At 44.4% G+C, this 24,483-nt stretch overlaps 1 protein-coding gene across 14 annotated transcripts in view; it reads right to left on the minus strand.

The window, feature by feature from the left end:
* Positions 1–24,483, minus strand: part of LOC117970789 (protein CLEC16A-like) — a 55,872-nt gene that overhangs the window by 28,633 nt on the left and 2,756 nt on the right. For 11 of the 14 annotated variants that reach the window (XR_009308092.1, XR_009308093.1, XR_009308091.1 and 8 more), the window contains exons 3-16: positions 23,670–23,803; positions 23,307–23,455; positions 22,627–22,732; positions 21,480–21,603; positions 20,373–20,547; positions 19,052–19,126; positions 18,540–18,593; positions 17,040–17,153; positions 7,270–7,498; positions 5,985–6,111; positions 5,444–5,544; positions 5,135–5,254; positions 4,653–4,762; positions 3,162–3,206 (exon numbers count right to left, since the gene is read on the minus strand). Coding sequence is in view for 9 of the 14 variants with exons in the window: in XM_058995707.1 (XP_058851690.1) it covers positions 3,162–3,206; positions 4,653–4,762; positions 5,135–5,254; positions 5,444–5,544; positions 5,985–6,111; positions 7,270–7,498; positions 17,040–17,153; positions 18,540–18,593; positions 19,052–19,126; positions 20,373–20,547; positions 21,480–21,603; positions 22,627–22,732; positions 23,307–23,455; positions 23,670–23,803 (1,663 nt within the window). In the remaining 5 variants the exon portion in view is untranslated. The remainder of the gene's footprint in view (positions 1–3,161; positions 3,207–4,652; positions 4,763–5,134; positions 5,255–5,443; positions 5,545–5,984; positions 6,112–7,269; positions 7,499–17,039; positions 17,154–18,539; positions 18,594–19,051; positions 19,127–20,372; positions 20,548–21,479; positions 21,604–22,626; positions 22,733–23,306; positions 23,456–23,669; positions 23,804–24,483) is intronic. The other 3 variants (XM_058995704.1, XM_058995708.1, XM_058995705.1) reach the window with 3 other exon arrangements.

Here is a 24,483-nt window from a genome sequence, read left to right on the forward strand (position 1 = left end):
TTCTACTATCAACCAAATTAACAGAACTTACTGATGCAGACTGTACAAAAGACAAAGACAAAGAGGGCCACGCAATAAGCACTCATTTCAAAATGGAGCCACAACGCAGCAGGCAGATTATTTAAAGATAATTCGATCTGGAACTAACTTGGAGATTTGAAATCAAAGAGAACAGAAGAAATGCCTAACAACTCCCCCGCCCCATCTTACTTCTAGCCCTTGCATTGTTTTATTCATTGTGCACGAACAGTTCTACATGCCTCTGCTCGTCTCCAAGATCAAAACTAAACTTCAAAAAACTCTGGAAGCCTGGATAACTCAAACCGAAAGTGCAACATGACAAACAGGCCATTTGCTTAGCACAGTAAACCCACAATGTCTTGGAAATGATCCATCGTGATTAAATAAACATGCAAATACAGGCTGTGAATGATAAAGCTTTGCTAAGTACACATTGAGAACGTTGGGGTGAAGTTGAGCACCAAGAAACTTCACCTCCTAAGTATTGTTATTATTTATTTCTTAGCAGACGCCCTTATCCAGGGCGATTTACAATCGTAAACAAATACATTTCAAGTATCACAGTACAAGTAATAATACAATTAAGAGCAAGATAAATCAAATGACTTTGGTTCAAGCAAATACAAGTGTGACAAAATACAATTCAATAATACAGCAGATAACAGTGTCAGTGATAGGATATGATTAAATACAAAATACTACAGATTAAACACTTGGCAGATTACAGTACTCCGAAGTACAGGATTAAACGCAGTAAAATAGGGGGCAGATAAGAGCAAGTGAAGCGCATTTAAGGAAGGGTGATAAGTGTCCCAGGGGAAAAACAGAGGAGTTCTACAGGTGCTGTCTGAAGAGGTGAGTCTTAAGGAGGTGCCGGAATGTGGTCAGGGACTGGGCAGTCCTGACATCTGTGGGAAGGTCATTCCACCACTGCAGAGCGAGGGTGGAGGAGGAGCGGGCTCTGGAGGCAGGGGAGCGTAGAGGAGGTAGAGCCAGTCTTCTAGTGCAGGCGGAGCGGAGAGGTCGAGTGGGGGTGTAGGGAGAGATGAGGGTCTGGAGGTAGCTGGGTGCAGTCTGGTCAAGGCATCTGTAGGCTAGTACAAGAGTCTTGAACTGGATGCGAGCGGTGATCGGGAGCCAGTGGAGCGAGCGGAGTAGTGGAGTAGCATGGGAGAAGCGAGGCAGAGAGAACACCAGGCGAGCAGCAGAGTTCTGGATGAGCTGGAGCGGACGGGTGGCGGACGCAGGGAGGCCAGCCAGGAGGGAGTTGCAGTAGTCTAGGCGGGAGAGTACCAAGGCCTGGACCAGGAGCTGGGTGGCGTAGTTGGTGAGGAAGGGTCGGATTCTTCGGATGTTGCTCAGGAAGAATCGGCAAGTGCATGCCAGAGTGGAGATGTGCTGGGAATAAGAGAGGCAGGGGTCCAGGCTGACTCCGAGGTTCTTAGCGGAGGAAGAGGGAGAGAGTGTGATAGATTCCAGAGGAACAGAGATAGAGAGATCGGAGGAGGGGGAGGTGGAGGAGGGAAAGAAAAGGAGGTCAGATTTAGAGAGGCTGAGTATGACTGTGGGGCAGCCTCAGTCATTGTAACAGGTTAATTGCCTCATTGTAACAGGTTAATCATGCCTTCAGGCCTGTCTGAATCATTAATACAGACGTGAGAAGCCCCTGGGGCTAGACACACTACTGGTTACCTTCACATCAGAGGGGGGCCCGAGCTCACCAGACAAGAAGAAATGAATCCAAGCAGGCCAACACCTCCCGGCGTCATCACTGCTAACACTGAAAGGCACTGCAACACGCAGCTTCACCACGGCAGCGCCAACAAAGGCGTTCATTGGCACCATTTATCTTCTCCACTTGCCTTTGTTAGTTTGAATTCAGAGTTTTTGTCTACGTGTTTGAAGTTATGGAAGACCCTGTTGGTTTTAGAAGGAGGCTGCCCCACAGTCATAAGTTGGCTGGATTAGGGATCTGACACATTGGAGAAGAGCTCAGCTCACGTGATCTACTGCATGACAACTTGCCTGTCGAATGACACTCAGTACGGTCTGTCTGGCTGCCGGTCCGTCCATCTGTATGACACTTTCAATAACACGTCCTAAATAAAAGTCCTTAGGCAATAGCAACTAGATAAGTGGTTCTCTAAATTCATGACACACCTCGTCTCTAGAGAATAAACCCCATGTTACTGAAGCTCCATTTAGAAACCCCCTATTGGCAAACAAAAAAAATAAAACCGGTCTGCTTTCCTGCATTTCCTGCACTTGGACTTGTATCAGAGGTCTTTCCAGGGAGCAAAGTCATCATTTGCCAGTCAGTATGCAGAGTCACAAGCAGCCCATTGCCAAGCCACAGGCTGTGCCTTGTACACCAGCTGTTTAAACCAAATAATGAAAGCGTGAAATCTCCCAACAGGGTACAGCAATCCTGAATATAAAAAAAAGCCACAATACTGTGGGAAATAAACAATATTTCTTTAAAACCGCCACTAACGAAACATGAACTCAAACCCCCTTAACCCTGACCCTGACCCTGACCCTGACCTGGTCATGGAGAAGCCTGACCTTGTGATCAAGCAAATCTGTCCTGGGAAAAGAACAGGTCACTTTGGACAGCAGATCACAGGAATTCCTTCTAAGCAGGATTTGTATGAAGAGTCATCACGTACCGCGCAGAAGCCTTTAAAACTAAGCTGCACATTTGTATTGTGTCATGCAGTTCCATGAAGTTAGGTGTGATCTTGCACAAACTATTCTTTTATGATTTGGCTTTTCAGTTTGTTTTTTTTCTTGTGTGCTTTATTCTTCTGTATTTGTACTGAAGTGTTGAATTGAAATTAAAAAGGTTTGAACAAAACCTGGATACTGTGAAGTTGCTTTTCACACACAAAAAATGGATTTTCATTAGGAATTCATTCAACGCATGCCTTCCCTGTTTAAATGCAGTATGAGCACTCTCAAAGTATGAAACAATCAAACACTTTTTTTTTTTTTTTTGGTTACAGCTCTGTAAATAGGGTCCATTATTATTTGCTCCAGTAGACGTATCCGGCAATCTGGCTCTGTGGAAGCACTACACACACCTCTATATATACACACACATATATATATATATATATTGAAGTGCAGTGGGTGTTTACCTTATAAAAGCGACGCAGCAGGTGAATACTCTCCTCTTTGGCCCCCTGTGATAAAGCAGAGACACATTTAGAATTAGAAGTGGTTATTTTCACTGCAAACTTTCATTTAACCCTGAGACAGATTCAGAGACGCCCGACGGGACAAACTAACTGGAGGTAGCGGTTACATTTCACACTAAATCATGAGTCTGCCAGGAAAAACACATCAAGTGATACCTTCTCAAAACTCTCATTTTCTCATGGAGAGGGAAATGAAAATAACCTGTTTTATGAATGCTGCAATTGTTTGTTTGTTTTTTTTTTTACAAGAAAACCTGCTGCATATTCACCAATATATACACTGTGCTTCCTCACTGTTTCACTAGCCAGTAATTCACGGATTTTGTTCATTGACAGTTAGGCCGTGCTGACAGTAGATTATTATATATATATGTGTTTTTGCTTTTTTTAATGCATTGATTGGTGTTTAAACAGCTCCCAGAGTAAACACAGCTCCTCTTCATCTTAAAGCACAGGCATTATCACCATAAACTAGGAGCTGGTTACACAGTGGCTGGTTTGATTTTGAACCATGTTCACAAACTTACTAGGACACCCTTCGCTTTTCATTTATTCAAACTGCCGATGACTCATTCAGGAATTTTACAGCACTCAGTAACAGGAGTAAACATTTACTTGAACAGGAGTTTCTTGTAACCAGGCTCTTGCTTAAGAAAAGGAGGAGCCTGGTTTTGGCTCCAAGCCATCCAAGTACAGAGTACACCCCGTCCTAAACAGTACAGATCTGATAACCACAATGAGTCTCAACAGGAACCACTAGTTCCCAGAGGGCTCTTTAACTGCACTGTAGGGCATGGAGAATTACAGACAGCAAGGCAATACCTGCGATGTCAGTGAAGGTCAGGGCTAACACGATGACACTACGTGTGAATGATTTAGGTCAGGGCTGGCCAACGGATGACACAAAGAGGTGAAGTATCCCATTTCAGAACTTAATGGGTTTGAAAACAATACAAGGACAGACATAAAAGACCAAACAAGACAAAACACGAATAAAAAAAGGCAAAACAAAACACGACTAACAAAAGACAAAACGCAACTAACACAACCTGTTTAGAAATGCATATAAAAACAGCAAGATTTGATTCATGGCACAAAGAAGAAGATTTGGTAGCGTGACATTGCTGTCATGTTATCTTTACTTCCCACTTGGTCTGTGTACAAAAAAACAGTTTGATGTTGATTTTTCTTTGTAAACACATGTCAAAGGGTGATTTCACCAGGTCTGACTCAGTGTATTTACACATACAATAAACATGCACAATATAGTACACTGTTCCTACCCAACTCTGTTTAGACATTCCCCCAGTAATGAACTGATCCGGTAATGCACATTCACGCCCACAGCAGGATTAAGAAAAGCACTTTAAGATGTTTTGAAAAAGAAAAAAAAAAAAGCATCACGGCAGAGTGGTGCCAATTCGTCTTTACCTCCAAGCAGGCGAGGTGCACGTCTTTAATGATGCCGTCACTACTGGACTGCACCAGCTGCTTCAGCAAGAGGCAGCTCAATTCCAGGGTAGCCAAGCGAATCTTCCCATCTACACAAACAATACCAAATACACAATATCATTTAATAAAAGCATACACATCAAACCTGCAGGTCCTTAATAAAACACAACAGCCCTCACTACTAGCTAAAACAATACGGACCGTTTTTATTTTACACACCTATTCTTCTCATACATCTACAGAGCCTACGGCATGCAAACAACCACATCTGAGCCACAAAAATAGCCAGAAGCTACAATGAAGCTACATGTGTGTGTGATCCTGCAACAGACCCCCTCTGCTGGTGCCATGCGTCGAGTGGATGACAGCAAAGCCGTTGTATAGCTTGATGAGGAGATCGCATGGTCTCCGACGCGAATCCTGACATGCTTTCTAGCTCAGTCTGGAAGGATTTACAGTACCTGGCTGTGCTGCCTGGTTCACGATCCTGATGAGCCGCTCTGCCAGCACGTGGCTGTACGAGCTCCTCTCTGCCTGCTGTGCCGGGAGCTGGATCTTCTCCAGCAGCTGTGAGGTGATACCTGGAGAGACGAAGCAGGGTCAGGCAACACCGAGCAAAGGATGAAGTGGATGCAGAAACTTTGGAAGAACTGGAGAAGGTTTCAATAACCCAAGATGAGAGATATTCAAACTGTTCTGAAACCTTTAAACATGAACACAGTGACAGCTCATGTATCTACTTCAAGCCTAAAGAAACAATGGGAACGTACCTTTACTGTGGGACATGGCGTAGAGGAGACAGAGGACAAAGAGGGCATAGTAGTCGTCCGCTGAGCAGTCCAGTGCATTATAAACCATATCCAGAAAGGGTCTGGAAATGACATGTAAAGCATTATAAGAAGCTCACAAACACACACACACACACACACAGAGTACGGTAATCAGGTTAAAAGCACTCTTTACCTGCTATACAGGCATGCATGCATACTATAGAAAAGTGAATGCGCGCTGTGCAAATCTGTAAGCATCTGTTTTGGCTATTGCTACAGAACTACAGAAGCCTCCAAATCCACTAAACTCAAATGTCATTTTAAAAAGAAAACAGGGAAGATATTAATTTAAAATCAGATCAAGTCACAATGCAGTTAAGTTAATAACTTTCAGGCTTTTCAATTGATCATGTGTGTTTGCTTCATCACTCCCGCAATGCTCCCCTCACTGCTCAGTGTTCTCACGGCCCCCATGTGCTTCAGGGAGTGGAGTCGGGTCGGCGCCAGACTGACCTCCCCCCCGGGGACCCCAGGACAGTACCTGCTCTTCTGGGCCTCGATCCCAGCACCTGCAGCCGCTGCTGTCTTCTCCTCATCCGTCGTGTTCTGTTCCGTCAACCCAGATATCTGGGAAATCTTACACCTCTCCATTATCACCATCTCTATTTCTGCAGGGAAGCACAGGGGTTTCGATACAGCACAGTATAGGAGGTCCATTCTAAACACAGCTCCTCTGATCACAGCAGCAGCACTTCATTATTACAATGTGAAGATGGCAAACGATGTGAAAAGCATCATTTTAGTGTTTTGCAATGAACACGTTGTTAAGAGGTCTCTTTCTGTTTTAATGGATACCTGCCTATAAAACATGTACAATCCGAGTATCTGCGACCCCTGGAGACTAAGTTTGAGAAAGCCTTTAAGATTTGATTTCGATACAGCACAGTAAGGGGGTACATTCTGAAAACTGTTCCTTAGAATATATCAAATTTGTACTTTTTTCCTCCCCAATTCCAGCACACAGCTGAATTAGACTTTAAAAATGTGATAGCGTTTGTATCCGGACCAGTAGTACAGTAACAGCTTGTTTCATGTAAGCTATGAATTACAAACTATTCCTGTGTACCTAGAAATAAGCTGCTAGTCCAAGGAGTCTTTCTGAAGCTGCTCTGTGAGAAAGCAGTGTAGTGTAAGACAGAACACATTACCCACTTGCTCAATTCAACATACTACACAAAACAGCTTACTTCTAGTGATACTTTATTATGGAGTTGTTTTCGACTTTTCGAAAACCATTTCGGTCAGTTAGGGTGGAGAGCAATAAGTAGCAAGTATCACAGGCATGCTTGTGTTCTCAGAAACATTAAAGTGAAGAGTGCAGTCTGAACAGAAAGCAACTAGAGTAGAAGAATGGAGATGTGCACGGTACATTTTATGAAGAAGAGATTTCAATGGAGACAAAAAAGGAGGTGAATTCACAACAACTGGTCCAAAAAAAAACTGAACCGTAATAGCTTTTTGACCATCAGCTCAGGACAATCATATCATTACTAATAACAGTTTTACCAGTGATGTACCAGACAAATACTTCTACTGTAAGTCAGTCCGGAAATAGACTATTACTGGATCTTACTGAGATTTTAAAAAGCAACAGACTTAGAGGACCAAAACCAAATCCACTGCAGCTGTTTAAATGAATTACTCCAAGGCGTGGTCATGTTCATGCATCAGTATTAAGAACCAATCACTGTGAATGCAGCCCCTGACACACGCATGGCACATCCAGAAGAGAGGGGGGAGTCTGGACTTGTAGTCGGAGCACTCACCTTCGTTGTCCCCACTTGTCTTGTTGCCTTTTGAACTAGCCTCTGTACCTTTAGCCTTGTCTGAGTCTTCCTGGGCCTCCTCGGGCCCTTTCTCCTCTTCCTCTTCCTCCCCCACATTCTTATAGTTGGGTCTTTTCTGCACCTTCTTTCTTCCTCTTTGACGGTTTATTTCCAAGGATCTTTCCAAGCTCTCTGCAGGCTTCGTGAAGCACCGGACGCTCATGTTCGTCTGATGAGGAGAAAAGAGAGCGCCTTTTTCAAAAAACGATCCACTTTTATATATGCGGCAGAAAGCATCAAAAACAGAACTAATAATAATAATAATAATAATAATAATAATAATAATAATGTGTGCAGCTTGGTTTGATTCCAATGGCTGCTCTACTTAGTAACGGGAATTAAGTTACAGATTCAGAATCAACTCAAGGGAACATCACTGGAATATCATCTAGTACCAGCAGTTGGACCGCACCACGCCAGCTGAAGACTTACAGGCACTTCTAGATTGTTGCTTTGCATAGAGCTTGCCATTGCAAATCCACCACGAAGGCCTGCTATCAACGTACTGAAACGGGAGGTCAAACCAGCAGTTGCACGTTCTGGCTATGCAAGCATTTAGTTTAGGTCTTTAGTCAGCAGTTCTGTATCACTGTCTTCATCACCACGACTAAAGATACCATCTCAGTTCACTGTAAGTGTGCGGTGGCAGTGTTCTCTGTAAACATGTGGTGGTAGGGTTCTCAAGAAATCCGTAAAAGAGAGGCTTCATCTGCACCCAACGCAAGCCAATACTAAACCACACCTTTCCACCGTCAATTACAGCATGACCACAGGCTTTCCCAACTCCACATCACAGGCAGCTCTGCCGGTATGGAGAGACGCGCCGGCTCTCTCGTCTCCGGCTCTCCCGTCCCTTTTCTGTCCAGATCTTAGTTCTTTTGCATACTCTCCTGTGTTGGTTTCACAGACCCCGATTACCACCAAATCTAACTTTGCCCAAAACGTACGCTGATAAAAATCTGTGAAAATCAAACTGAAATGCATCATCATCATCATCATCATCATCATCCCACAATTCCAAAAATAATGCTATGAAGTTTTTCTCTGAATGCACAGCCTCCTGGAATACAACAGGAAGTCCGAGGTTATCTTTCTTGTTGAAGCATTAGTTAATGGGATATGCAAATCACAGTGTAAATAAACCCTGACAATCATATCACCTCAAGGCGTCTCAGTTCTACAGAAAGAGGATAGGCACAGCCCAGAAGATTCATTACTACTGTAAAATCTAAGATTGGGGAATTGAGACGGTCATCTAGAGGAATGAAGAAGGCACTTTCTCTGCTGCTTGTGTACCTTTAAAATCTGAGGTATTTCCATACAACAGTGTTTGGCACTAAGGGTGTTCAAGTTTAGAAATAAAGAGATCCTTTGTGTTTTACTGTGCCACGTGTTTCATCCGCTTGGCTTTTATCCAATGCCAGTAAGAACGAATGGGAAAGTCAACCAGCACCACTCTATTCCAGCAGAAGCTATCTGCTTGATCTACAGCCCCTTTCTTTTTTACACATTAAAGATGAAAACACTGCATGACCCTGTTCATCAGCATTATGCAGCAGTAAACAAACTGTGAAAAAGCAGCAAGCATTTTAACTATGTTTGCTTATTCCCCCCCCCCCCCCCCCACACATCTACGATACCACTATGCTGTGATGCAGTACTATTTCTAAATCAAAGACAAATCCGAAAAAAATAGGCTTCTTTTTTTTTTAAAGGCAGAGTTAAAATGTGTTTTCTGACATCTGGATTCATTAATTCTCAGAATTTGAATTGCTGTTCACTTAACCATCGTTCTACAAAAGAGTAAGCTTTCCTAGAAACCACTGCCTACTGATAACCAGAGACACCACCTGCCTCTTAGTGATGATCACACATTTACGCTCCTGCCTGACAGACACACAACCTGACACACACTGTTCTAGATTAGTGATGATCACACATGCACGCTCCTGCCTGCCTGACAGACACACAGGCTAGCTTTGCAGCTGCAACCTGACACACATTGCTCTAGATTCTCAAACTTTGTACATTTTTTAGACATTAAAAACTGCACCCAAATAAAACGTTACCAGACCATAAATAAAGAACTCAGGCGTGTGAAGTCTTTCATCGGGCATGCTTTGATTTGGATGCTGCCAGTGTATGGTTTATTGATCTGTTCTTTGACAGCACTGCAGACACTAGTTTTGCTGTGTCTTGACTGGAAGGTGAACATGTATTGAGATTAAATAATGTCCACTGTAATTGCATTGCATGGAACAGAAGAGTGTTGAATGGAGCCAAAACAGGACTATGCAGGTTTAATCTAATCGTGCAACACTTCACAAGACATCTTGTAGCAATGCGTGGTGCTCCCCCTAGGTATGGTTCTGGGGTACTACAGATAATACCAAGAAACAACTGAATGTACCAGGATGGTAACAACTCAATATACATGACTGTGTACACAGAGACAGCAAGACAAGCAGCCCAGGCTAGCAAAATGATGTCAGACTCAAGTGAACTGTTTTCAATTTTATTAAACAGATCACCTCATTTTTCTTACCCAAAAACCAACAGCTGTGTGTATATTTTAGTTTATCTAGAGCACTTAAAATGTTTCAAACTTGTGTTGTCTGCGATTAAACAAAGCTTCTTCACCATTCTGCGTAAATGATCTTGAAACGGTAAAAATCAGGTGTGGGTGTAGTATATCCTGTGTTATATACTGCTGCTGTTGTTTTTTTTTTTAGGAGCTTTCACTAGTTTCAGACGTTTGCTGTCGTGCAAACTTGCAGCCGGAGTTGTTGCTGACACACATACGACTCGAGAGCAATTAGGATCGGATCTCTCTATCAATCAAAACACCTGTGCAGCGGGCCTGAGCAGATTGTGCAAGATAACAAGAACAGGCTTGCAGTTTGTTTTTCCTCTCTCTCTCACTCACTCTCTCCACACAGCAAGCAAGAAGAGCTAACTTCATTGAAACAGAAATGCAAAGCCACGCTCAGGCATGGATAACGGTGAGACTCCAGCTTCCCTGTGGACACCGGATATGGGCGGCTGCACTGGGTCACACGCTCAGGCACAGATAACGGTGAGACTCCACCTTCCCTGTGGACACCGGATATGGACGGCTGCACTGGGTCACACGCTCAGGCACGGATAACGGTGAGACTCCACCTTCCCTGTGGACACCGGATATGGACGGCTGCACTGGGTCACACGCTCAGGCACAGATAACGGTGAGACTCCACCTTCCCTGTGGACACCGGATATGGACGGCTGCACTGGGTCACACGCTCCCTCTAGTACTGCATCCTCGTAGAGACTCTAGGATGTCAATACAACGAGAAAGTGGCATTACGAGTTTACTAACACACTAAATATCGGGTTGTGTTTCCAGCTACCTGAGCCCTGCATATTTATATTTATATTTATAGCTACAGACCCATTCCTCACTGTGGATCAGGATCCTTTGCACTGAATCCCTGGCCAAGTACATGGCAACAAGGCAGGTCTGGGTTTTGCACAGGTTTAAAGATACAGAGCTTTTCCTAGATTATAGACACACACATCATGGTAAAGGGGTCTTCCTTGTTTAAGGAGGTCACGTGAAGGAGCACAGAAAACACGTCTGGTTTTGTTTTACTCTTGCAATTGTGCAGAACACATGCTGAAGACACAGAGTTAACAGCTCACAGCATACTGAGATAGGGACACCAACCAAGCTCACAGCCTACTGAGATAGGGAACTCCAACACAGCTCACAGCCTACTGAGAGAGGGGACACCAACACAGCTCACAGCCTACTGAGATAGGGAACTCCAACACAGCTCACAGCCTACTGAGATAGGGGACACCAACACAGCTCACAGCCTACTGAGATAGGGGACACCAACACAGCTCACAGCCTACTGAGATAGGGACACCAACCAAGCTCACAGCCTACTGAGATAGGGGACTCCCACACAGCTCACAGCCTACTGAGATAGGGGACTCCAACACAGCTCACAGCCTACTGAGACAGGAGACTCCCACACAGCTCACAGCCTACTGAGATAGGGGACTCCAACACAGCTCACAGCCTACTGAGATAGGGGACTCCAACACAGCTCACAGCCTACTGAGAGAGGGGACTCCAACACAGCTCACAGCCTACTGAGATAGGGGACTACTTAGGGTTTGGTCAGGACTGTGTAAGGGAGTATTACAAGAGGTTAATTATCAGTGGAATGTAAACGTCAGTCCACTGCCTATGGTTTAGATACAGAGCAACTGTCCTGAAAATTTCCATCTGTTTTCCTGTTAAAATCCTCAAGTCTTACGGGGTCGTTGATCCGAGAACACAGTGCACTTGCCGGCTCCAGAATCAATCCAAACCACAATCTCCTAATTCCCATGCAAACACACCAACCACTCCAACGTTGAAATTAACACATTTCCAAAACTTTATCTCACCGTATGACATGGTGTACTCATTGTCAATGCAGGGGCTCACAAAACAGCAAGCAAAACAATGCAGGGGCTCACAAAACAGCAAGCAAAACAATGCAGGGGCTCACAAAACAGCAAGCAAAACAATGCAGGGGCTCACAAAACAGCAAGCAAAACAATGCAGGGGCTCACAAAATAATGCAGGGGATCACAAAACAATGCAGGGGCTCACAAAACAGGAAGCAAAACAATACAGGGGCTCACAAAACAATGCAGGGGCTCACAAAACAGCATGCAAAACAATACAGGGGCTCACAAAACAATGCAGGGGCTCACAAAACAGCATGCAAAACAATGCAGGGGCTCACAAAACAATGCAGGGGCTCACAAAACAGCAAGCAAAACAATACAGGGGCTCACAAAACAATGCAGGGGCTCACAAAACAATGCAGGGGCTCACAAAACAGCAAGCAAAACAATGCAGGGGCTCACAAAACAGCAAGCAAAACAATGCAGGGGCTCACAAAACAGCAAGCAAAACAATGCAGGGGCTCACAAAACAATGCAGGGGCTCACAAAACAGCAAGCAAAACAATGCAGGGGCTCACAAAACAATGCAGGGGCTCACAAAACAGCAAGCAAAACAATACAGTGGCTCACAAAACAATGCAGGGGCTCACAAAACAGCATGCAAAACAATGCAGGGGCTCACAAAACAATGCAGGGGCTCACAAAACAGCAAGCAAAACAATACAGGGGCTCACAAAACAGCAAGTAAAACAATACAGGGGCTCACAAAACAATGCAGGGGCTCACAAAACAATGCAGGGGCTCACAAAACAGCAAGCAAAACAATGCAGGGGCTCACAAAACAGCAAGCAAAACAATGCAGGGGCTCACAAAACAATGCAGGGGCTCACAAAACAGCAAGCAAAACAATACAGGGGCTCACAAAACAATGCAGGGGCTCACAAAACAGCATGCAAAACAATGCAGGGGCTCACAAAACAATGCAGGGGCTCACAAAACAGCAAGCAAAACAATACAGGGGCTCACAAAACAATGCAGGGGCTCACAAAACAGCAAGCAAAACAATACAGGGGCTCACAAAACAATGCAGGGGCTCACAAAACAGCATGCAAAACAATGCAGGGGCTCACAAAACAATGCAGGGGCTCACAAAACAGCAAGCAAAACAATGCAGGGGCTCACAAAACAATGCAGGGGCTCACAAAACAATGCAGGGGCTCACAAAACAATGCAGGGGCTCACAAAACAGCAAGCAAAACAATGCAGGGGCTCACAAAACAATGCAGGGGCTCACAAAACAGCAAGCAAAACAATGCAGGGGCTCACAAAACAGCAAGCAAAACAATGCAGGGGCTCACAAAACAGCAAGCAAAACAATGCAGGGGCTCACAAAACAATGCAGGGGCTCACAAAACAATGCAGGGGCTCACAAAACAGCAAGCAAAACAATGCAGGGGCTCACAAAACAATGCAGGGGCTCACAAAACAGCATGCAAAACAATACAGGGGCTCACAAAACAATGCAGGGGCTCACAAAACAATGCAGGGGCTCACAAAACAATGCAGGGGCTCACAAAACAGCAAGCAAAACAATGCAGGGGCTCACAAAACAATGCAGGGGCTCACAAAACAGCATGCAAAACAATGCAGGGGCTCACAAAACAGCAAGCAAAACAATGCAGGGGCTCACAAAACAATGCAGGGGCTTACAAAACAATGCAGGGGCTCACAAAACAATGCAGGGGCTCACAAAACAGCAAGCAAAACAATGCAGGGGCTCACAAAACAATGCAAGGGCTTACAAAACAGCAAGCAAAACAATGCAGGGGCTCACAAAACAATGCAGGGGCTTACAAAACAGCAAGCAAAACAATGCACAGGCTCACAAAACAATGCAGGGGCTTACAAAACAGCAAGCAAAACAATGCAGGGGCTCACAAAACAGCAAGCAAAACAATGCAGGGGCTCACAAAACAATGCAGGGGCTCACAAAACAGCATGCAAAACAATGCAGGGGCTCACAAAACAGCAAGCAAAACAATGCAGGGGCTCACAAAACAATGCAGGGGCTCACAAAACAATGCAGGGGCTCACAAAACAGCATGCAAAACAATGCAGGGGCTCACAAAACAGCAAGCAAAACAATGTAGGGGCTCACAAAACAGCAAGCAAAACAATGCAGGGGCTCACAAAACAGCATGCAAAACAATGTAGGGGCTCACAAAACAATGCAGGGGCTCACAAAACAATGCAGGGGCTCACAAAACAGCATGCAAAACAATGCAGGGGCTCACAAAACAGCATGCAAAACAATGCAGGGGCTCACAAAACAGCAAGCAAAACAATGCAGGGGCTCACAAAACAGCAAGCAAAACAATGTAGGGGCTCACAAAACAATGTAGGGGCTCACAAAACAGCATGCAAAACAATGCAGGGGCTCACAAAACAGCAAGCAAAACAATGTAGGGGCTCACAAAACAGCAAGCAAAACAATGTAGGGGCTCACAAAACAATGTAGGGGCTCACAAAACAGCATGCAAAACAATGCAGGGGCTCACAAACCAATGCAGGGGCTCACAAACCAATGCAGGGGCTCACAAAACAGCATGCAAAACAATGCAGGGGCTCACAAAACAATGTAGAGGCTCACAAAACAGCATGCAAAACAATGCAGGGGCTCACAAAACAGCAAGCAAACCCATTTGAAGGGTCTGTGTGAGGTCAGCTTGGTCTCTCTCTCTCAACTGACCAAAATAAACCTTGTCTTGCACTTCATCTTATTTTCTCAACTGCTATCACACACTCCGTGTGCTTCTCTATAGCTGAACAACATTTCTGGTGTGATCATGTGAGAGGATTGCTGGTAAGAGCCGGCGGTGCTGGTAAACGTCTCATTCATTACGGGAAAGAGAAAACTAGGTTAGAAGGCTGACAACCCCAGCACAGGTAGCATCAAACCACATCTGCACTTGACAGGAAGCAACTGGCCACCCTTCACGCCATCCAGGAAGGAAGGTAAAACCGAAGCTCAGCCGGAGTTAAATAAAGCTCCTGCACACACCCCTTTCCCAAACACACCAAAACCACCAGCGCTCTACTGTCTCCATGGATTCAGCCCCCAGCTGCACAGAGCTGCATGCTGTGTTTCATTTCAGACGGCATGCTTCTGCAAGGCCTCCCAACGATGTGAAAAAGACTGATGTCATAGTGATGATACAGATCTCATTCTGTAAGCTTGCAAATACCAGCAATGTGCAAATCAGCGAACCCTTTGTAGTAAACAACATTAACTTGAGAAGAACAGAAACCAGAAAATCAAAAGTTACGCAGAATTAAAAAAACAACTAAAAGCATCATTTTACTTTTGCATGTACTACTCAGGACAACTGAGTATAAATCTACGTTTGTTACACAGGTTACATTTTTTTTTGTTTTTATTGCTGCACACTTCTTTCAGAATATTCCTTTTTAATACATTTATACGTACATTAAATTGCAAGCCAACATGTGAACAGGTAGCACACAGCTCAGACTTATAACCAAGCTATTAGTGTTGCTCGGTCACAGCTAGATGCCACACTGTGATATACCACATCTGCATCAAGAGCAGAAAGGGGAAGAAAGACCCTCTTTATCAAGTGACAAGTACAGCCCAGATCAGCATTTACAAGCAGCAGCTGGGTTCTGTTTCTGAGAAAGGCAGGGTTGTGCTGGCACACCTATATAGGATGTAACCCACCAGAACGCCAAAGAGCTGATTGTTAAACACCAACAAATAACTTCTTCGTCCATCCTGACAGAGCAACCTTCTCCGTGTCTGCACCACCAAAAAGTGGCTGACCACGCAAAGTTTTCTAAAAAAAAAAATATATATATCTATATATTTGAAAATGTATCTCTTTTTTAATTGGTTTAGTTTTTTTGTTTGTTTCCTGTGCTACAGTATAACTGAGCTTGAAGAAAGCAGTTCACCCTCCGACACCAAAGAGATGCCTGGAATCAAATCTGTGCATTTCCACTTAATAAACAAACAACAACGGCATCATTTTGAGAGCAGTAATAACATAAAAACGGGTCTGTTTGTTGCACATTTACTGGAGGGTTCACAAGAGCCTTGGAGGGGACGGGTCCAATTGCACAGCCTGTCTGATCGGGTGCACACTGGGTTGCACAGCCTGTCTGATCGGGTGCACACAAGACGTCGGTTTTAAACACCGAGATGCACTTTCTTGTGGAAATTGTTTCCCTTTTCACAAATGATGTATGTTCCCCTCTATAAGTGTGTGTTAAATTACACTGTACAACGAACATCACTGACCTACTGTATAGTCTTGACTTGCAGGGATGGAAATAAGACTCCCATTGCATAGCAGTTTGATCCATTGTTTCCAGAATGTTTCCTATACACTGTGGCTAATCAAGCTGGTAGTAAATCCTGTAATGGGTGAAACTGCTCTGCAACAGGAGCCTTATTTCCATCCCTGACTTGCCATTGGCTGAAAGGAAAGCAGATGCACCACAACTACTTTGCACGTCTAGCTTGAATGTCACTGTATAGGAGAGTTTACTTTTTAGAAGGCATCATATTTCTCCAAACATCTTAAACATCAGACAGCCAGCAGATAACACTAACGAGGCATGCTAAATGATATGAAAAAGCAAGATGATATCTGAATTCACACACTTAACCCTACAGGCACAAAATCTAAAGCTGTCAACTACAAGCAACACACAGAATCGTATAAATCAAAGTTTCCTATAATCGCCATAAAGAAAAACAGGGGGCAGGGCTGCCTTTTTACCATTCTGATCCATGAGAAAATGCAGGGAATGCTATTTCAAATGCATTTGGTTTCTATTACTGTTCATTTACAGAACATCCCTCATGTGCAAGCATTCCAGGGCGCTTTACAAAAACACACAGCAAGCCAAACGAGCCCCAAGCTGCTCGCTCATGAAAGGCCGACTCAATCAGCTTAGCTTTTATAACGCTGACAGCCTCAGCACTGTGGATAAAATGTGGTTGCCAATTCCAAAGTGAGCAAGCCCTTGCCCTGCTGGTTTTTAATCGAGTTCTTGGAATTATCAAGAGACCATCAATTGCAGATCTGAAGCTTGTACAGGAAGAATTCCACACTAACCAAACTTCTTCAAAACTGATTTCATTTCCACAGTAAGAGAAGCTTTTAATACTGCAGAGGCTATTTCAATGAGCAATGATTATGGAAGTGTGAAGCATCAATGTTGCGCTCAGAAATACTTACACAGCTTTTCTGCACATCTTGCTGAGCTTGCAGGGAAAACACAGAGAGATCTCCGTTCAGAATAACATCTGCCAAGGAGTTCACCAGCGGAGCATAGTGGATTATAAGAAACACCTGAAAGACACATTGCTCAAAGTCCATTCACTTGTACAACAGGGAATCCACAGAGCAAGCGTGCAGCATGAAGACACGCTGGCTAATCTAACCTATGTTTGGTCTACGGCTGGCAACTACAACTGAAAAGCAGCTTCTCAACACAGGCCAAAAGTAACCTGGCACAGACTTACCTCTAAAATGCAAGAAAAAACATAACATTTAACCATTTCAATTACAACCACTGAGACTGATGGAAAACATTATAAAAAGGTAACAGAAAAGTACAAAATAAATACATTAATAAATACATGAATAAATAATAATAATAATAATTTAAAATGTAATTTGATGCCAGACAAAACCGGGCCAAACAAAACGAAACACCAGACATACACACACACATATATATTATACACATATACACGCATTCACACATATAGGCACGCACACACACTGTGGCCCTCTTGTGGTTCTTTAACAGGGTGAACTCAATCTTATTAAAAACTGTTAGTAATATTACTAAAAATAGCCTTAAGTGCTGTACAGCAGTTCTTGGAACAATATTTTGATGGGAATGTTTTCCAGAATAGCTCTTTAATCAGAAAATGATTCAGTTTAACGTCTTGTGAAACCTGGATGATTTTTTAAAAATATTAATCCATTCTGAGTTTCCCCTCACCTTTCATGAACATGAAGACCACTGATTACCTGCGAGACAGGTAAAGGGGTAGGGTTACCTGCGAGACAGGTAAAGGGGTAGGGTTACCTGCGAGACAGGTAAAGGGGTAGGGTTACCTGCGAGACAGGTAAAGGGGTAGGGTTACCTGCGAGACAGGTAAAGGGGTAGGGTTACCTGCGAGACAGGTAAAGGGGTAGGGTTACCTGCGAGACAGGTAAAGGGGTAGGGTTACCTGCGAGACAGGTAAAGGGGTAGGGTTACCTGCGAGACAGGTAAAGGGGTAGGGTTACCTGCGAGACAGGTAAAGGGGTAGGGTTACCTGCGAGACAGGTAAAGGGGTTGGGTTACCTGAAAGACAGGTAAAGGGGTAGGGTTACCTGCGAGACAGGTAAAGGGGTTGGGTTACCTGCGAGACAGGTAAAGGGGTAGGGTTACCTGCGAGACAGGTAAAGGGGTAGGGTTACCTGTGAGACAGGTAAAGGGGTAGGGTTACCTGCGAGACAGGTAAAGGGGTAGGGTTACCTGCGAGACAGGTAAAGGGGTAGGGTTACCTGCGAGACAGGTAAAGGGGTAGGGTTACCTGCGAGACAGGTAAAGGGGTTGGGTTACCTGAAAGACAGGTAAAGGGGTTGGGTTACCTGAAAGACAGGTAAAGGGGTTGGGTTACCTGCGAGACAGGTAAAGGGGTTGGGTTACCTGCGAGACAGGTAAAGGGTTAGGGTTACCTGTGAAAGGAGGTAAAGGGACACCTGAGAGCTGATCCTTGGGCGATCTCCACTCTGGAAAACACAAAACAAAAAAAGAACACATGGATATCAGAACATGAGGAGGTTTCAGTATCTGATTACAAGAAAAAAAACACACATAAAAAAAAAACATTCAATTGAGGGTTTACAAAGAAAAAGGGGTAGGGCTACTGGCACGACACTTTTGTGGCTGTTTTTACTTCAGCTATTTGACATGCAGTGTGGAAACAGACCCCTCTCTTCCCACACCCTTCCTGCTTTCCAAAAAAACTGCGGCAGTAACCAGCAATGATTAAAAAATAACAGAGGTAACAGACTATACGCACAGCCTCAAAATGTAACGAAAGCTCACATTACATGCACTACCTACTATCTGAACTGTTAACAAGAACAAAACAACAACAACAACAACAACTCAGCTATCAGTTGGATGATGTCAAGTTATATATATATATATATATATATATAATGTTTATGTATACTGGGTTCACCTGTAGCAGTTGTTTTGTTGAAACATGGAGATAAGGGCAGGTACCGTGTCTGGATACCAAAGGGAGAAGCTTGGCCTAGATACCATGAGATGATCACACAACAACTTGTAAATTCCTTGTTATCACAGAAAAACGCAAACCTTTTTTTTAACAGCTGTTGAAATTTCTCGTCATTTTCAAAAATGCTGGTTTATGTACAACGTGAAAAGTGGGCTACAGTGGTCTAGAGTTTACCTTTTCGTTGTTCTGCTGTACTGGGAAAATGTTAATACTACCAGTGCTGTGAATACGGGAGGACAGACATGTCAGCTATCAAAACAGATTGATTCAATTAAACAGTGAAGCTATCGATAACAAATCAACACACACACACACACACACACACACACACACACACACACAGACACACACACACACACACACAGACACACACACACACACACACACAGAGATGCACACACGTGCGCGCACACACACACACACAGAGACGCACACACACACACACACACACACAGAGACGCACACACACACACACACACACACACACACACACACACACACACACACACACAGAGACACACACACACACACACACACACACACACAGAGATGCACACACGTGCGCGCGCACACACACACAGAGACGCACACACACACACACACACACACACACACACACACACACACAGAGACGCACACACACACACACACACACACACACAGAGATGCACACACGTGCGCGCGCACACACACACACACACAGAGACGCACACACACACACACACACACACACACACACACAGAGACACACACACACACACACAGAGATGCACACACACACACACACACACACACACAGAGACGCACACACACACACACACACACACACACAGAGACGCACACACACACACACACACACACACACACACACACACACACACACAGAGACGCACACACACACACACACACACACACAGAGACACACACACACACACACACACACACACACACACACACACACACACACAGAGATGCACACACACACACACACACACACACAGAGACGCACACACACACACACACACACACACACACACAGAGATGCACACACGTGCGCGCGCACACACACACACACACAGAGACGCACACACACACACACACACACACACACACACACAGAGACACACACACACACACACACACACACACACACACAGAGACGCAGACACACACACAGAGATGCACACACACACACACAGAGACGCACACACAGACACACACACACAGACACACACACACAGAGACAGCCTGCATCTCGTACCTGCTCGTGGTTCACCAAGGAGTAAACATAAAGGGGCAGAAAGAGCCTGTTGAGCAGGTGGTCTGTCAGCACGTCATTGAGGAATTCACAGTTTATGATCAGGATATCATTGAGATAGTGCAGGTGATCCAGGTGCTCTGCCACCAAGTCACTGAGCTTGCCACGGTTTCTGTGCCTGCAAACACCAACACTTCAGATTAGCTTTGAAACACAACAGCAAGACTTCCAAACAAAGTGACATCACTGTCTGCTGTAGACACACTAAACCCAGGAATCAATCAACGGTAATTCAATCAAAGCACAGGAAATGCGTGTAACAAAGCTGGAATGATGTTTGAACTTTATACATGTGGCACGTTATATGGAAGCTACATGATAAAGTTACATTGGAAACCTACAGAACCCCCCCCCCCACACACACACACCTCCCCCCTCCATTTCCTGGAACTAGCCATCAGAGTGTGTTTATTTTTTCTTTTCTTATTTTCTTGGCATGAATTTCGGTGCAAACGGTACCAAGGCATATGGTTTTAATTATGTGGAAACACAGGACTTCCTGTTATCAAGCAACTTGATTGTTGGAAGAAAGTTGTAGAACGCCCAACCAAGCGGATTAAAAATATGTATACTTATAAACTAATCCTGCTTGCTCTATTGAAAACAAATGTAACCTTATAAACACATGCTGAAAATATCAGCTCTCTGTGGGAGGGTTCTGTTTCTGTAAAGCACGAGGAGTACAACAAAAAACACAGTCTGAATCGTCTTGCATTAACCTGCAGCTGTCTATATGGATTGACCAGCAATACGCTTGTGTCCAAACAGCTAAACTTAGGGGAATGCAAACAAATGATGGAAATAAACTATGAATGTACACCCTGCACCGGTAGTCAAAGAGACACTGAGGGATGTTTCACTGAAGAGTAAAACTGAACAAGATTGTTGGAACACTGCAGCTTTAAGAATGGAATGCTGCGTGGACGGCACCACACTGCCATCTACTGGAGATCTTAGGTTAGCAAGCATTTGAATAGCTGCTTATAATGTATTATAATTATATTATATGATAGATAGGTAGAGAGAGAGAGAGCTTAGCTTAGCCCTTACTCTTCATCTGTCTGCACACAGTTATCCAGCTCAATCACATGGCTTCCTATGAACCAGACCAGGTTGGAGAAGTAGGGTACAGCTGTCTTGTCTCTGATATAGTGCAGCATGAGCTGGTTGTCCACTGCAGGGAAGAACACAGAACAGGTTCATTCGAGACACAGAATCAGAATCTGGAGATCTCTGGAAATGCAACAGTTCACAAAAAAACAAACATGATAATTACACTTGTTTTGGAGATTTAACAGAAAAAAAAAAAGAACTGAACATTCCGATGTGGAAACCTTGCACATGTATACAAACAAACAGGTTCAAACAGGAAGGCATGCATTACTATGCACTCTGAAGAGACAGAGGTTCAAACAGGAAGGCATGCATTACTATGCACTCGATAGAGACAGAGGTTCAAACAGGAAGGCATGCATTACTATGCACTCTGAAGAGACAGAGGTTCAAACAGGAAGGCATGCATTACTATGCACTCGATAGAGACAGAGGTTCAAACAGGAAGGCATGCATTACTATGCACTCTGAAGAGACAGAGGTTCAAACAGGAAGGCATGCATTACTACACACAGAGGTTTAAAGGTTCAAGTTTACTCAACTTACATGACACTGCATTAAGGCACCGGGGTCACCATTGAGGAAGGAACAAAAACAGAGAAGAGTTAATAGGGCTAGAGACTGGCCAGTGAAGTGTCTTCCTAAGGGTGGATATCCTTGCTAAAGACACACAAGCTGAATGAGAGAGAGAGGTGAGAAGCAGCTGCAATGTAACTGCAGACATGTAAACATGAGGAAGCACAGAGGCACCTTCAGGGTTTTTAACAACTGCTTCCCACAAAGACAGACTGGCCCGTGTTCACAAAGCTTCCACACAAAGAGCGTGTCTGATTCAACGATGAACAGCACGGTCAGTAATAGAAACTGTAACCTTGCATTGCAAAACGTTTACCATCACCAAGGAAGCACCTAGGTGTGCCCACACACAGGGGTGGGAATAAGACCCTGTTGCATAGCACTTTCACCCATTCCAGGTTGTAATGCATGCTTGATTAGTCACAGTGTGTATAGGTAACACACTCAGGTGTGTCTTATTAAACTCATAGAGGAGCATTGTGGAGAGGTTCTGCGGTTCTCGACTCACCTTTGTACACGTTAAGGGTGATGGTCCTGACTGCAATCCGGACCATGCTCTCCGAGTGGTTGAAAAACTTAATGGCCTCGGTGTACAGGGCAAAATCATTACTGTGCTGCATGGGAGAGAGAGGGAGAGAGCAGGGTGAACACAGCACAGACTGGACATTCAGAGAGCATTGTGAACAAGTGTGCTGCAGAACAGACAAGAGAGAGCAGGGGGAACACAGCACAGACTGGACATTCAGAGAGCATTGTGAACAAGTGTGCTGCAGAACAGACAAGAGAGAGCAGGGTGAACACAGCACAGACTGGACATTCAGAGAGCATTGTGAAGTTAACAAGGTTAAAGGAAGGACCACACTGCTCCCCCGAGGTGCCTGCTGAAGGCTTCTTACAGAAAAGACAGCGCTACATCAGAGCTGCACCTGCTCTCTCGACAGTGTTTTAAATCTTTACATGTCATCTATCTCACTGTGTGATGTAAGCATGCACTGGGCCCATACCTGTTAGTTCTACACAGCTTGTATTGTGCAGTGCAATGCAAACATTATTTACAGCTTTACAATGCTTGCCACGCCTTCACTATGCTTTGCTGTGCGTTTGCCATGCTTTTACTATGCTAAGCTTTGATCAGGGTTACCTGATTAGCTCCTTGACAGCTATCTGCAGAACCCCCAGGTCTCTTACCTCATTATAAAAGAAATGCACAGTGTGGTTGTTCATTTTCAGGGACAGTGTCTTCAGGAAGGAGATGTAGTATGCCATGATCTCCTCGTCAGAAAAGTCAAATTTGTGCACGATAATGGAATTGACGTGGTTGTTGGACAGCAGATAATCTAGATAAAAAGAAAACGGATACCAGAAATAAAAGCAGCAGTTATATATTAGATTATAGCTACACACACTTTTTGATGTAATCACTTTGCTGTGATTTGATTTTATTGAGTATAGACAGTTTAAGTCTCTCTCTGTATTAGTGCTGCATTATTGAGATGTACCTGCAGTCTGTCACTGGGAGCTTGGCTGTGTGGTCCAAGCGGGTCTACTTACAGAGAGACGTCTCGTGGCTGATGTTTTCAAACAGGATGTTCAGTGTTTGCAGGAGCTGCACACAAACGTAGCGGCCAGACTTCTGCCGGAGGATGTTCAGAAAGAAAGCGAACATGTTCTTCTCCAAAAAGAAGCTGCGAAAAACAAACAGCACAGCGTTCACAAGGGGTCGCTGCACTGCTTGCAAATTTAAACGTGCTTAAAATGAACTGGAACAACAAAAACAACATGCTCCAACTGCGTCACGGATTTCTAGGGTTTCGAAAACAAAAAATAGTATGGCATAGGTCGATCGAATCAACCACTAGGTGGTGTTGCTTACTCAACTTGCACAGCGTATTTACAGTGCACTGAACCGCATGACAATCAACTGCTCGGGAACATTGGAGCCCTGCAGAGTCACACACTGCCTCACTGCCTCTGGCATCAAACACAGGGGCTAGGTGTCACAATAACTCATTTTTAATCCTAAAAACCAAACTGCTTTAGGGTTGCAAGCGTGGTTTTATATATCTGGGGCGTCCTGCTTTAGGGGAACCAACCCACTGCATGGAACCCTGGTAACCACAGTGGCACATTCACACAGAGCTGGCAGGCTGGTGGAATAAGAATTGAGCCATCGGTCTGGTCCTTGCTTCCAATGGAGAAGCTGATTCGGACCGGAGGAATTCAAGCCTTGATCACCAGCACAGTGCTCTATTAACAATGACAGCTCTGTCACGCAGACTCTTAGCATGTCTGTCAATCAGCTTTAAATATTCAGGTGGCGGCTATCATCACTGTGTGAGGTCAGGAAGCAGGGCTCACTGTGGGC

This window comes from Acipenser ruthenus, chromosome 22 (assembly GCF_902713425.1).
Source record: "Acipenser ruthenus chromosome 22, fAciRut3.2 maternal haplotype, whole genome shotgun sequence".
In the NCBI taxonomy this organism is placed as follows: Eukaryota; Metazoa; Chordata; class Actinopteri; order Acipenseriformes; family Acipenseridae; genus Acipenser; species Acipenser ruthenus.